Source organism: Vespa crabro, chromosome 2, assembly GCF_910589235.1.
Source record: "Vespa crabro chromosome 2, iyVesCrab1.2, whole genome shotgun sequence".
In the NCBI taxonomy this organism is placed as follows: domain Eukaryota; kingdom Metazoa; phylum Arthropoda; class Insecta; order Hymenoptera; family Vespidae; genus Vespa; species Vespa crabro.
Window position 1 is genome coordinate 681,673 of NC_060956.1, and position 13,167 is coordinate 694,839.

At 32.9% G+C, this 13,167-nt stretch overlaps 3 protein-coding genes across 8 annotated transcripts; 2 read left to right on the top strand and 1 right to left on the bottom strand.

Annotated features, from left to right (window-relative positions):
* The first annotated feature begins 695 nt into the window (after positions 1–695).
* LOC124432988 (non-structural maintenance of chromosomes element 3 homolog) lies at positions 696–2,226 on the top strand. Its single transcript, XM_046982437.1, has 6 exons — positions 696–844; positions 912–1,339; positions 1,448–1,616; positions 1,696–1,790; positions 1,863–1,994; positions 2,085–2,226. Exons 1-6 carry the CDS (start codon positions 841–843, stop codon positions 2,163–2,165), a joined length of 909 nt encoding a protein of 302 aa, XP_046838393.1. The 5' UTR covers positions 696–840; the 3' UTR covers positions 2,166–2,226.
* Positions 2,227–3,098: 872 nt separating this feature from the next.
* Positions 3,099–8,901, top strand: LOC124432985 (slowpoke-binding protein). 5 transcript variants are annotated; one of them, XM_046982429.1, is made up of 10 exons: positions 3,099–3,421; positions 3,580–3,976; positions 6,058–6,227; positions 6,370–6,635; positions 6,740–7,034; positions 7,116–7,207; positions 7,306–7,431; positions 7,514–7,587; positions 7,727–7,777; positions 7,861–8,901. In XM_046982429.1, coding segments are annotated over exons 2-10 (1,413 nt in total). In that variant the 5' UTR covers positions 3,099–3,421; positions 3,580–3,638; the 3' UTR covers positions 7,862–8,901. The 5 variants fall into 5 exon arrangements, with proteins under 5 accessions (XP_046838385.1, XP_046838387.1, XP_046838384.1 ...); XM_046982431.1 differs by having other exon boundaries at positions 7,514–7,580; XM_046982428.1 differs by lacking the exon at positions 7,727–7,777.
* Positions 8,058–13,112, bottom strand: LOC124432986 (chromatin assembly factor 1 p55 subunit). 2 transcript variants are annotated; one of them, XM_046982433.1, is made up of 5 exons: positions 12,974–13,112; positions 10,558–11,056; positions 10,227–10,484; positions 9,785–10,112; positions 8,058–9,666 (listed from the first exon to the last, which is right to left on the bottom strand). In XM_046982433.1, exons 1-5 carry the CDS (start codon positions 13,023–13,025, stop codon positions 9,487–9,489), a joined length of 1,317 nt encoding a protein of 438 aa, XP_046838389.1. In that variant the 5' UTR covers positions 13,026–13,112; the 3' UTR covers positions 8,058–9,486. The 2 variants fall into 2 exon arrangements, with proteins under 2 accessions (XP_046838389.1, XP_046838390.1); XM_046982434.1 differs by lacking the exon at positions 12,974–13,112 and adding an exon at positions 11,551–11,694.
* Between the last annotated feature and the right edge of the window lie 55 nt (positions 13,113–13,167).

A 13,167-nucleotide genomic window follows, 5' to 3' on the forward strand; every position in this document is an offset into this window, starting at 1 on the left:
TGCTCGTAAAATGTCCAAGCGTGAGAGACAGAGACAGGGACAGAGGGAGAAAGAGAGAGAGAGAGAATTTGTTAGTGATTCTATTGTTCTGTTAAGAGAAGACGAATTACACGAGGTGTCGGATTCTCCTTGGCTGTCATCAAGAGAGAAATGAACGGACCGCTGAACAGGTGCAACCGTTCACATTGAAACAAGTTTCCCTGAATTCTCCTCTCGCTTTATACAGAAAGATTGTTTCCTGTAATAACCACGTAACTCTAATTTCTTTCTAACTATAATGTGATATTACAATTGAACGAAAAATATAGAATTCATCGCTGACATATTATTCTTCTCTTCTTAACGATTCTTTACTTCTAATAATTGTTAGGCAGCTAATAAAATATTCATTATTGAATTGAATATTATACCCTTGAAGAATGACATTTCAAGTATTTCGTTAAGATTTTCTTTTTTTTTTTTAATCCTAGTTGCCCATCGCAGGAACTTGAAAAGCTTTCTACTGATAAGTTGCGTTTTCAATCGAACGTTACCGATAAAGTATGAAATGTTACTTACCTACAGATACGAAAATTTATATGGATAAAGTGATTTCGTCAAACGTAATTTCAATTCCCGCTACTAGTGGCGCTACAACTTGTTTCTAACGAATTATCGGTAACGTCAAATATAAATAGAAATATTGTTTTGAAACGTTACATTGTCGCATTAGTAAGACACGTACTTTTGTAAGGAATAACGATTAATAAATAATTATTAAACAGAAATATTTTAACATTACACAAATATCTTTCGAGGATCAAAAGAAATCGTAGAAGATCAAATCTAAATTTTTATAAGATGCGTGCGTATGATAATAATTATTAAAAAAATAAGCTAATTATTGTTATTAAAATTAAATTTTCTTATAGAAAATAGATTACGTCCTTTAACAAGAAGAAATTTTAATGAATATATTAGCGAAGAAGAGGAAGACGATGAGGATATATATCAAAGTACTAGTAGTGGTATACGTAGACATATGTCACAGAGTACTGGTGAAAGACAAGCAAAGAAAAATGGAACTTCTTCTAATGCTAGAATAAGTGGCCGTAATGCTCTTTCTCAAGGTAGCTCAAGTTTGCACTCTGAAGAGTCTGATGGAAGATTAAGAACAGATTCCAAAAATATAAATTTGCAAGAAGAGATAGATTTAGCTGGAAGAGTCATACGTTATATATTTACTGTGGAAAAGAAAAAACATGTTATACAAAAAATACATATTATTAAAAATATTCTTGGAGGAACTACAAAGAACTTTCGTCAAGTAATAGAAAGAGTTAAGTCTCTTTTATCCCAGGTATATCATATAATGTTTCATGTATATTATTCTCTTGAAAATGATATTCTATAAATATATCATAATATCATGGAATAATTTTAAAATATTACATGCATTCCTTGGAAGGTATTTGGATATCAATTGGTAGACATTGGTAATGGCAAATACATATTAGTAAATGAAATCAAAAACAGCATACCACATCTTAAGTTTACAAAATCTATAAAAGCTCAACAAGTTCTTTTATTTATAATACTTGCTCATATATTCATGTACGAAGATGCATGTACAGAAGGTTAATAATGAATTAGCATTGGATTTTCTGCATCTGCAATAAATTTCATACAATATTTACTTAAACCTGAATGTTGCAGAAACACTGTGGGATTTTTTACGACACTTGGAAATAATAAAGGAAGATGATTTTCAGCATGATTATTTTGGAGATGTCAAAAAATTAGTTACCATGGTAAAACAAATTATATTCTTAATTATGAACAGGCTTATTAATGATGTTAATGATAAACGATATTTTCTTAAGGATTTTGTGGGTCAACAATACCTTGAAAAAGTGGCCATATATAAAGGAGATTCACAAAAATATGAATATAAATGGGGTCCCCGTGCCGAACACGAAGTATCTCGTCGTGATATCTTAGAATTTATGTCACGGGTATTCGTATATAACTTTTGCATATCATTATTTATATTATATGTATAATTGCATTTATACTAAGTCAAGGATATATTAATGTAATTGTAGGTATATGAAGGACGTTCAATAGAAAGTTGGCCACTACATTACCAAATGATGTTGGCAAAAGAACGATCTAGTGAAAGCTAAATTTTATCAAAAGTTTGCTTTAAAGAAATTTTTATATTTTTAATAAATATCTAAATATTAATCCTTTGGAACTTTACTTCGTTATTGCAATATTTTATTCGTATATGAAAATGGGCAGCGTGGGAGAGAGAGAGAGAGAGAGAGAGAGAGAAAGAGAGACTATCAATAGAGTTGAATTCCCTTTATCGTTTGATCTTAGAGATTTTTGAAAGATCGACAAAGGTATGTCGTTTTAAATTTTTTCAATCGTCCTTGAAAGCAGCCATAAAAATGCAAAGCGAGATTAAAGTTGCCATGCGGTCTTCAAGTTCAACATAGAGGTTAAAGGAATCCGAAATATGCATAACATTTCAAATAAATATGTATAATTGGATTTCTAACATTTCCTATCGACGACTTTCTCGCTATCTGCAGATAGGAAGGAATTCCTAAAAAGATTTTTTTACGAATGATATGATATTCACATGAGATTTTACTTTTATTTTTTTCATCTTCGATCGAATTGCTTTATACCTACAATATATATATACATACATACTTTTGTGTGTAGTTGTGTGTGTGTGTGTGTATAGATAAGTATGTCATATGTATATGTGTATACGTTACAATACTGAAAATGCAACAGGATGAATGCACTCTACGAGTATCATACATTCCTGATAATAAATTTGCAACCACGGATGGTAATGCAAATCGATCGAATTGTTTGTATAAAATTTGTATAAAAAAAAAAAAAAAAAGAAATAAAATTTCAAAGATACGATATGTTTGTATAAAATCTAAAGAGAGAATTGGAAGAGATTCGTCGATAGTCTCTTTATTCGGTTATATTCGCATCCGAAGCCCCAAACGTATACGTTACCTTCCGATCTCTGTTACCGCGATCGGCGCGAGCGCAGAAAGCAAGGGTAAAAAGTAGTACTTGCCCTGGCAAATCTGTGTCAGGCCGGGGGTGCGAGCTCGCGTCGTTCAGTGCCCGTCCACCCTCGCTGCCCGGCGACACTGCACGAGTGGCTCTCGTGACGAGTGCAACCGGTGCATTCCCACGGTATCCTCCATGCACCATCAACTCGATTCTCACATTCGGAGGAACGTCGTTCGACCGGACGGTGATCAGTAACGGTCAGTGTCGAGGGCCAAACGAATATGATCCGTCCTCGATAAAACGAATTCTATTTTATTCTCGAAGAGAGAGAGAGAGAGAGAGGGGGGGGGGGAGAGGAGACAGAAAGAGAAAGAGACAACGACTTTACGAGGTATATACGTAAATTAAAAGATTAAGAGAGAAAAAAGAAAAGAAAAAGGCAAAGGTTCTCACGCGTTTGGATTAATTGAAAATTGAATGAGAATCGAAGGGAAAAAGAAAGAAGGAAAGTATAATTAAGAAGATTGCGAAATTCGAAATTTGTTTCAGTTTAACTGGGACCAAGGCGTTTAATCCATCCAGAAGAATTAAGGAGAATTTTGAGAAAGATGTTCAATCTCTATCAAAGTTTGAACAAGAAGGATGAGGGTGAGAGTCATCGAGAATCGGATGTCACCGGACACGACAGATTCTGGCAGGAGAGGCCAAGGACACGACGGAAACGACGTGCCGTCAATCGCAGAACTCAAAGTGCCATAGAGCTCGATTCGGAAGCTATAGTTTCTGCCCGTGGTGTCCTTCGTCGTGGAAGAAGTGCAAGTATCGAGGACGATGAGAGCGAAGAGGAAAAGGGCTATCAGTTGACCAACAAAATTGACAATTTAGCTAAGATACTCTTCAGTCGTGTCTCAGCCGCTCGAGGTTGCAGAGATCAAAATGAAATCAGGTGATTGAACCTTTTTTTTCCTTCCAACTTTTTTTTATCGTCCCTGTATTTATCTTTTTATTTTATTTTATCGTATTTTTGATATTTTTTTATTTTATCGTCTCTCGAACAAATCAATGATTCTTTGAACACGTGTGTGAATCAGCAAACCTGGGACATATGTATTAATATATGATAAAGGTGATTCACTTTTATCCATTCGATTCGAGATTACACTTTAGCCTATTATTTATACACATATATATATATATATATATATATCACTCGTATATATGTACATATATCTTTACTTTGCCGCATAGTTTCTTTTTAAATTCGTTTAGTTTATATTTTTCCTTAAAAATGTATAATAATAAAAATATCCTTTCATCTGATCGGATAGGAAGATCCACGTATTGGTTATTCAATAACAGCCTGACACCGTAAGGTATTGTTCGAATCGCTAGCTGATAGAAGCTTATTCTTAGAAGATCGTGCCAGCTATTGAGATTATCGTCGTTTTTCATCTCATCCCCGATCTCATTGTCTTTTCTCTCAAGTATATTTCAAGAAGATTTATCCGTGTCTATCCATTTATCGATTATACATATATACCTTTGGTACAAAGTTTGTTTTCTTCCTTGATCGTCTCGTTGCCATACTAAGAAGAACCCATCAAAATAAATACTATAAATAATTGTTTACAAATAGATCATACAATCGTTAATTCAGTTTAATCGTATCCTTAGCACTGTATATTACATATCCCTCGAATTTAATTCATAAGACAAATTTGTTAAATTTAACGTTTAAGAAATAAACGTATGATATTCCATGGAAAATGTTCATCGTCCATGCGAACAAAATACAAGGGTTAGAATATTTAGAAAACCAATTGCGGAATCGCGAAGGTAACATCCAATATTTTTTAGTTAACAATTAATTTATCACGCGCATATATATCGAAGAAAAACGATCTATCGAACGAGCGAATTAAAGTCATCTAAAATATTTCTTAGTTTTTTCATCGATCGAATTGACGAGCCATCGGGTAACTCGTATTTGTTTTAAAGCTCGTCGAATAATTCAACGATCGATAGATTTAATCAGTATTCGACAACGTAAACGAATTTAATAATAGATCATTGTTTCGTTACTCGCGAAGGAATACTCGTATATCAATATGATCGAGGGATCTTAAACGAGGATCTTAATATATTTGAAATATTTATAATCTAATGGCTCAAAATAGTACAATATGATATCGATGTGTGTGACCATTTCTTATTGGATGAAACCTTTGCAGTCGCAGAGCAGCATGGCATAGTAATAAAGATAATGCGCGTCGTCCACTTCGTAACTCTTGCTTCGCAAATCTAATCTGCTTCTGGCAACGCTTAAGAACTGATCCAACGGGATTAGCGAGCGAAAGCATAGAGATAGAAATAGAAAAACGTCTAGACGACGGCGATGAAGAAGTGGACAGGTAGAAAATCTTTCTTCATTTTCTTTCTTTCTTCCTTTTCTTTTTTTTTTTTTTTTTTTTTTTTTTATTTTATTTTACAACGCGAATATTATAAAAGTGCTCCTTATTCTAGAGAAGAACTTTTGTTGACGAGAGCCGATTAAACTGCGGCTAGCATCAAATATTCCTTTAGCTGATTTAACATTCATAGGTTTTGTAAGCTTAAAGGTAGAGTAGAGTGGTTCATCGAACGAGGTCAAGCTACGTCTCCTCTCTTGATAACGGATGTATAACCGTAAAAGAGGAAGATACTTTAAAAAACGATATCGTTAGAGTCGACCTTTTGCCAATGGAAATGATTTCCATCTGAAAATGAGCCAAGAGATATAATCACTTTGTTCCATCAGGAACATTATCCGAATTTAAATCTCTTTCAGTACCTCCAGTATAAATGAATAAAAAAAAAATATCAAATACACGGAGATATTGTATATGTTTAAAAAAGTATCGTAATATAAAAGCGTCGAGGTTCGAACAGACGATACTTTTTATCCGAGGGATATTCGTTCGCATAGGTTCGATTTTAAAAGACATAGGAAAACGAGGTTAAGCAGGATTTTGTTTGTATTTGGCGTAGAAATGGACGACACCACTACACCGCACTAGGTCACGGACCGTCCGCTTGCGAGGACGTCGGCGAATACGTGGAAATGGAGAAAAGATCCAGAGATCGTGCTTTATCAATTTGTCAGACTTATATCCAACGAACCTCTCGATATACTCTCATCAAGCAGCTCAACAACATCGGTGAGTTTTACGTGCGAATTATTCTGTAATAGAAAATCCATCTAATTGAACGTTTCTTTTTCATTCCATTGAAAATACGCATTCTTTCGTATTTCTTTCTACCGTATGTTTTTTCTTTTTTTTTTCTTTTTTTTTTTTTTAGGATCGAGAGTGGACAAGCACTGGTTCGCCGTAAGAGATACTTCGCTCAAAACCGATAGGCTCATCACTTTGATGCCCTTGAATAGAAATTGTCCATTGAGTATCTGTCCTTCGACGAAAGACATATTAAATAATTTGTTTCTCGCACTACAGCATCCATACATTTGTCCTATATTCGGTCTAGAATTTCTCGAGTACGAGGAACTCAATTACGTTGTTTTAATCCAGCCTATCAATCACGGTAGCCTGAAGGATCTTATATATGGCGTGAGTTTGGAAGAAATTATCGATAGACGTTAGAATTTCTTGACGTTCGTTGTCCAATATTAATATATGTTCTTAATTTATTAAGACATCACGTTGGTTCTCAGATCGAAAGGAATTGCTGGAACGATGATTGGAGTCAAAAGTATGCTTCTCGTGGTAAAGGTCTACCCTTATCACAGATCCAACAGATGGGTAGGCAGATATTGGAAGCTTTAGTGTTCCTTAAGGAAAGAGGATTTCCTGTAGTCGCTCATTTACATTCTGGGAACGTCGTTGTACAAAATGGCGTTGCTCGTCTCGCTGGTCTCGAAAACACCCTTTTAGGTTTCAAAAGCAGGATACATCCTATAGTGACATCTCGATTGACGAAAACGAGCACGGTGGACGTGATATGTTTTGGTAAAAGTAACGATTCGATCGATATAATAAAGCAAAAAAATTCGCCCTCCTCTAATGTTCAGATCTCTCTTCTCTATTCAGGTCACATGTTGTTCGAAATGTGCGCCGGTTACGAATTATGTTCCTTCAAGCCAACCGCTGCGCATCTCTCGGATATCGAGACATATCCACAGGTAAGATTTGTCCTTAATGCAAACGCGCATTGCGCGATTCTATTCTCTTTCATTTTATTTGCCACATTAAGGGATATTAACCAAAGTATGATATTTAGGTCATCGAATTACTTGAGATAATATTTGATGAGTCTAGAAATCGGTATCCGAGTATAGAAGAACTTCTCATTCATGATCTCTTCAGGAACATAGACCTTCGGGAAATGCGCTGTGCGCCCGTTACGGTAAGAACGTTTGCATCGTCATCTCTTTATACATAATGACTTACATAATGACGTAATCGACGATAATATTATTGTCTCACAGATATTTCGTCCTGCCTTAACACCCTCTATAATCAATTTTCTGGATGGTATCAAACGACAAAGTTTAGGTAAAAGGTAAATTTTCGGAAATCTTTGTCGTTTAATTGAAAATATTTTTGCGCACAATATATTTGATCGTGTTTACGTTCCATTCGTTTTTGCGAACGTTCATTTTTTTATATTTTGTAAATTTTTTTTATTTTTGCATGCATAGCCGACACAGGTCGCGTTCTATAAACGACATCCTATTGATACACAGGTTTTGGTAATACTTCGAATAATTCAATTGATCACGATTACGAAGAAGACTCGGTGATAAATTTATAATACATATAATTTCCTTTGCAGATTTACGAACTTAGATTCGGAAAATATGATATCATTGAAAAGTCCTGAAGCCGAATACGAGGATTCGCTTCTTGTCCAAATATACAACGAACTATCTAACACGACCATATAATAGGGGAACAATTTTTTCGTCTTATACACATTCGTAATTTTACTACTAACAATAAGTGCCAAAAAAAAAATTATATATATATATATATAATGAAAAGAAAGTGTATAATGTAAAATGTTAATGATACATCCTGGAACATCTAGCAGAGTTGACGCACGTGAAAGTGTAACAAGAACGATATTTTGATAAATTATTCTAAGCTTACATTGATATTTAACAATTCTTTTTCGAATAATACGAAAATCACACGGAATTTTCAATGGGTGCTTTTAAAACCTATTTATCTTATAAACGATATATAAAAATTTGTTTATGTACATTTTATGTATTAGATATCATATTGACTTTCAAATTGTAATCGATTCAAATATTATCGGATGTTATGCAGCATCTCATTCTCATAAATTTTACCCAACATCCTTATTATAGCATGGATCTAACACAGGGTGGATTTTTAGGACTAAATTATTTAGATGATTAATACGTCGTTCAAAAGATTCTAAAAAATTAGTAATATCCAATATTTTGTGCCAATTGAAAGAACGCGAATTGATAAATTTTTAATAGAGATTTCTTTGTCGCTAATGTAATTTATCATAGAAATTTATGTTCCAATTCGATTTTATATTTAGCGACATGACATAGTGCCTGGATGTTTAGTATTTATTTCATATGTACCTAAGAGCTACCCAAAAACCCAAGTTACTAATTATAAGAACGCTGTTACTGATAGGCTCACTGCTGACAAATATAAATTTGTTCATTTAACATCTGTTTAATATCATGTATTATTAAAGAAACAAAGTAAATAATACATCTTGTATATAGAGAAATAATGTGAAAGCAAGATATTAACTTGCGCAAATACAAAATAACAATGTTGTATAAATTCTTCCAATCATTAAACAGAACACGTGAAAGTATTGAAATATTTGTTGTACAAATAAACAATTACATAAACAATTACATAAAACAATTGATACACGAGCAGCAAAAAAAAACATTCTATAATATTGATTAATACAAGAGAATTTAAAAATAAATTCTTGATTGATGCACGCAGTAAGCCTATGATAGAACATTTTTACAAATTTACAGTACTGATATTTTAATCAACGAATCAGTACTTCGTACTTTTCGCATGTTATATGCATTTTAAAAATTCGATAGATTTACATCTTGATGTGAAAAATTAAGGTTAATGTAATCATAAAAAAAAAAAAAAAAAAAAAAATAAAAAAAAAATAAAAAAAAAATAAAAAAAAAAGAAAGTAATTAAAATTAATGAAGAACCGAAATATTATTGCTCTTCCATGTTATCACTTATAGCACACAGTTTTGTTTTTTGTTTTTTTTTTGCTTTTTTTTTTTTTTTTTTTTTTTTAGATCTTACAAATATATAAATCACCATTTTTAATGCCGTTTATGATTCAATAATGTTCATTTCAATAGTCAATAGTACTATTCAGTACTTGACTTCGATGTCAGATGACATAATAAATTATTCTTCCGATTTATGAAGCTCCAGCTTCAAGTTCACTAGCTGGTGTATCTGGCTCTTCATCATTGTAAATGTTTTCTGCCATTTGCCAAACTTGCATTATATTATCTTCTGATACTGAACATATTACCCAAGGTTCATTAGGGTTCCATGAAAAGTCACTAATCTTTGCAGTGTGTCCGCCATGTATAAACTATATATAAAAAAAAGAAAAAAAAAAAAAAAAATATATATATATATATACAATAATTTATGAGATTATTTATAATGATATATTTATAATGATGAGTCATATTAATCAATAGAATTACCAATAATTCAGGTGGGCCATCTTCGGCATCTTCAGTAGACTGTTCTTCTCCAATTTTGCTAAGATCCCATACATGCAAACGCCTATCTGTACCGCTACTTGCTAATATGGTTTCATTATGTGGTGACCATTGAACTTGGAAGATTTCGTCTTTATGAGATTCAAAGGAATGTAATTTTAATTTTAAATTCCTTAAATCCCATAACGCTACTGTTTTGTCCGCACTACCAGTGGCAAGAATAAATTCTGAATATGGATTGAAACTTAAACAATTAACTTCTGCTGTATGAGCATCGACTGTATGACTTGGTTTACTAGTGTTATTGCATCTGTAATAATATACACGTTCTTCTTATATGTTAAAATATATTAAATACATAATATTATCAATAAAATTTTGTTATTTATTCATTATTCATTTATATGATTATAAATAATCGTACCTCGTATCCCATATCATCAATTTTTGGTCATCCGCAACCGATCCAAACAGAGATTCGTGTAATAAATGCCATGCAACGTCCTCTACAACAGCTGTATGTCCTGTAAAAATGGTCTTGGCATCGATCACACGATTTTCTTTAGGAGTAGCATTAATATCCCACAAACAAATTGTATGATCGTCTGATGCGCTCAACAAGTACCCGTTAAGATTTGGATTCCATGATAATCCATAGCCTTCTTTTTGATGTCCTCGTAACCTGAATGAATATACAAAATTATGACATAAACTTAAATGTAGAATATATAAAATAGGAGAATATTAATATATACCTTAGATCTGGATGACATTCGCCATTTGGATCTGGCTTACTAGGATGTTTTGTGTAATCAAATACTAAAACGTCGCTTGATGGAGTTTTCGTTGCTATAACGCAAGGATTTTGTGGCATGTATCGGGCTCTATTCACTTCTCCTTCATGATTAATTTTTATTTCAATTTCTATCTTTCCACTAACAGAACCGAACCCTCCAAATTCACCTTTTTCATTGTCATAATGAGAAGCATCAAACTGAGCATCCTCATTAGGTAATTGAACACTTGCTATTAGCAAATGATTTTGTTCATCCGACGTATGTGTACCGAGGATCAAACGATGAACAGAATAATCTTTTCCCTCTGGTCTAGTTACATCTGGTAACCATTGTGCAGTTAAAGATGGCCATTCCAAAGCATGTGTCATTACAAGATCATATAAAAATGGTGTATTCTTTTTCCATATTTTGTATTCTTCATTAATAACACGTTCTTCCACTGCATCATCAAAAGTTTCTAAAGTAGAAAAATATAAACAATACTGTTGATTCTCTTGTTAGACAAAAATTATAATTAATAATTCTATATTCATTATATCCATCTTATTCTTTATCTTATCAGACATATATCCTAAAATCTATCACATATAACAATATAGAATAAAAATTATTTATTAAAAGCAACTTGATAGAAATATAAGGAATATGTAAAATTTTACAATATATTTAATTGCTATAGAAATATGCGTAGGACGATTAAGTGATATCTTTCGATTGCATATATTTCTTTTTATATCTTAAAAGAAATTTATTTTAGAAACATGAGATATTAATAATTAAACCTGGACGCTTAATTTTTGTACGAGTACGATAAGCAGAAATTTGATATAAGAAAACGACATTGTTTATGGTACCGGGTGAAGAAGCGTCCTTTATGAAAAATAACCAATTAATACTTATGTTCAAAGATTAATGTGATATAAAAATATTATATATCTTATATCTTCTTACCGCCGTCCTTATCACCCATTTATACGTGATATATGCTTCAGATTTAAAGATAAGAGTTAAGAAACCGCCAAAGAAATTGCGCCCGCCAAAAAGCCACGATATACAGCCGGGTATTCTAGTCTCGAGAAAACCGGTTGTAAAATATTTCATGCACTGATCTTCGAATATCGGTATATAAGATGTTCCAATGTACATAGATTTCCAAATTTTGAGATACTCAATGGTACTCGTAAAATTGACCAATGAGCGATTCTCCATTAAAACGATTCATTTATTGGTACATTTTAAAAAACAAATTGTTGAAATATCATAATCAATATCCAATTAAAATATAAAGAATATAATAAGTTACATATCGTGCCAATTTCGTTGTATAAATTTCTCGAGTAATAGCACACATTAACATCAATGTATTATTATATAAATGTTCTACATATTTCATTTTTTTAACATTAGATGGCGACATACTTCGACGAAAAACTAAGAGCATTTGATCGTCAGTTCATAACATGACGATGAAAGATTTATAGAATGTAAAAAAAAAAAAAAGAAAAAAGAAAAGAAAAGAAAAGAAAAAATAAAAAAGAAAAAAAAGAAGTATATAAATTAATATAAATTGTAATTAAAATCGTCGGGATATTAATTCGTGTTAATTTATATTTATCAATAATGTAATATGTTACAATTGTTTTCAAAATTTGATATCGCAATATGAAAGTATTCCCTTTTTTTTTTTGCTGTCTTTTTCTTTTTGTAGAAATCATCGATTTATCCACAACACTGTATATCATTATTGAAGAAAACCATTATAATTATTTTCTATACATATGTTATTGTTTTGCAAAAAAAAGCATCCTTCGTTCGCAATGCAAATTCGAAAATTGACAAAGTATGAATGAAAAAGTTCGTTAATCAGAAAATGATGTTCCTAATACACCAGAGGGCGGTTATATGGGGTAGAAGAACGTGTGAAAGGTGGTAGTACGGGATACTACGTTGGGCGTCCACAAGAAATGCCGTCGATACGTGTATCGAGTTTTTGCACGACAGCCGTGGTACGCCAGGCAACAGAAAAATTCGTGCTCAGATATAAAACATCTACAATCAATTCTTTATTTCTACGGACTCGAGACGTATTAGAACATATAATTCAATCTCAAACGAATTCGGCTTAACCTTATTTTACATCTCCCCGTTTCTCTCTCTCTCTCTCTCTCTCTCTCTCACTCTTTTTCTCTTTTCCATGCTCCCTTTTTTCTCTCTCCCTCTATTCCATCTATCTCTGTTGTTACCGTTCCCCTCTTTCTCTACTTTCAACTGCTCTCGAGATTGAGATGGAACATGACAAAAGGTGGCATCACTGGGGACGTGTTGGAAGGCACCGACGAGACTGTACTGATTGATATGACGCCATTTTACTAACCTTTTCGGCGCGGTTCGTGGTTGATCACGGATAGTACTACGCTTTGTATCATCGTTTACGAGCGTTATCGTAATATCCGCGTACAGTCGATCGCACACATTTCTACGAGGAAAAACACGAAGAACGAATTTGAATAGGTCTGTGCCGAGAAGTGGATAGAGTCCGGGTTAGTGATTCCGAGTTGAGCTCTTTAC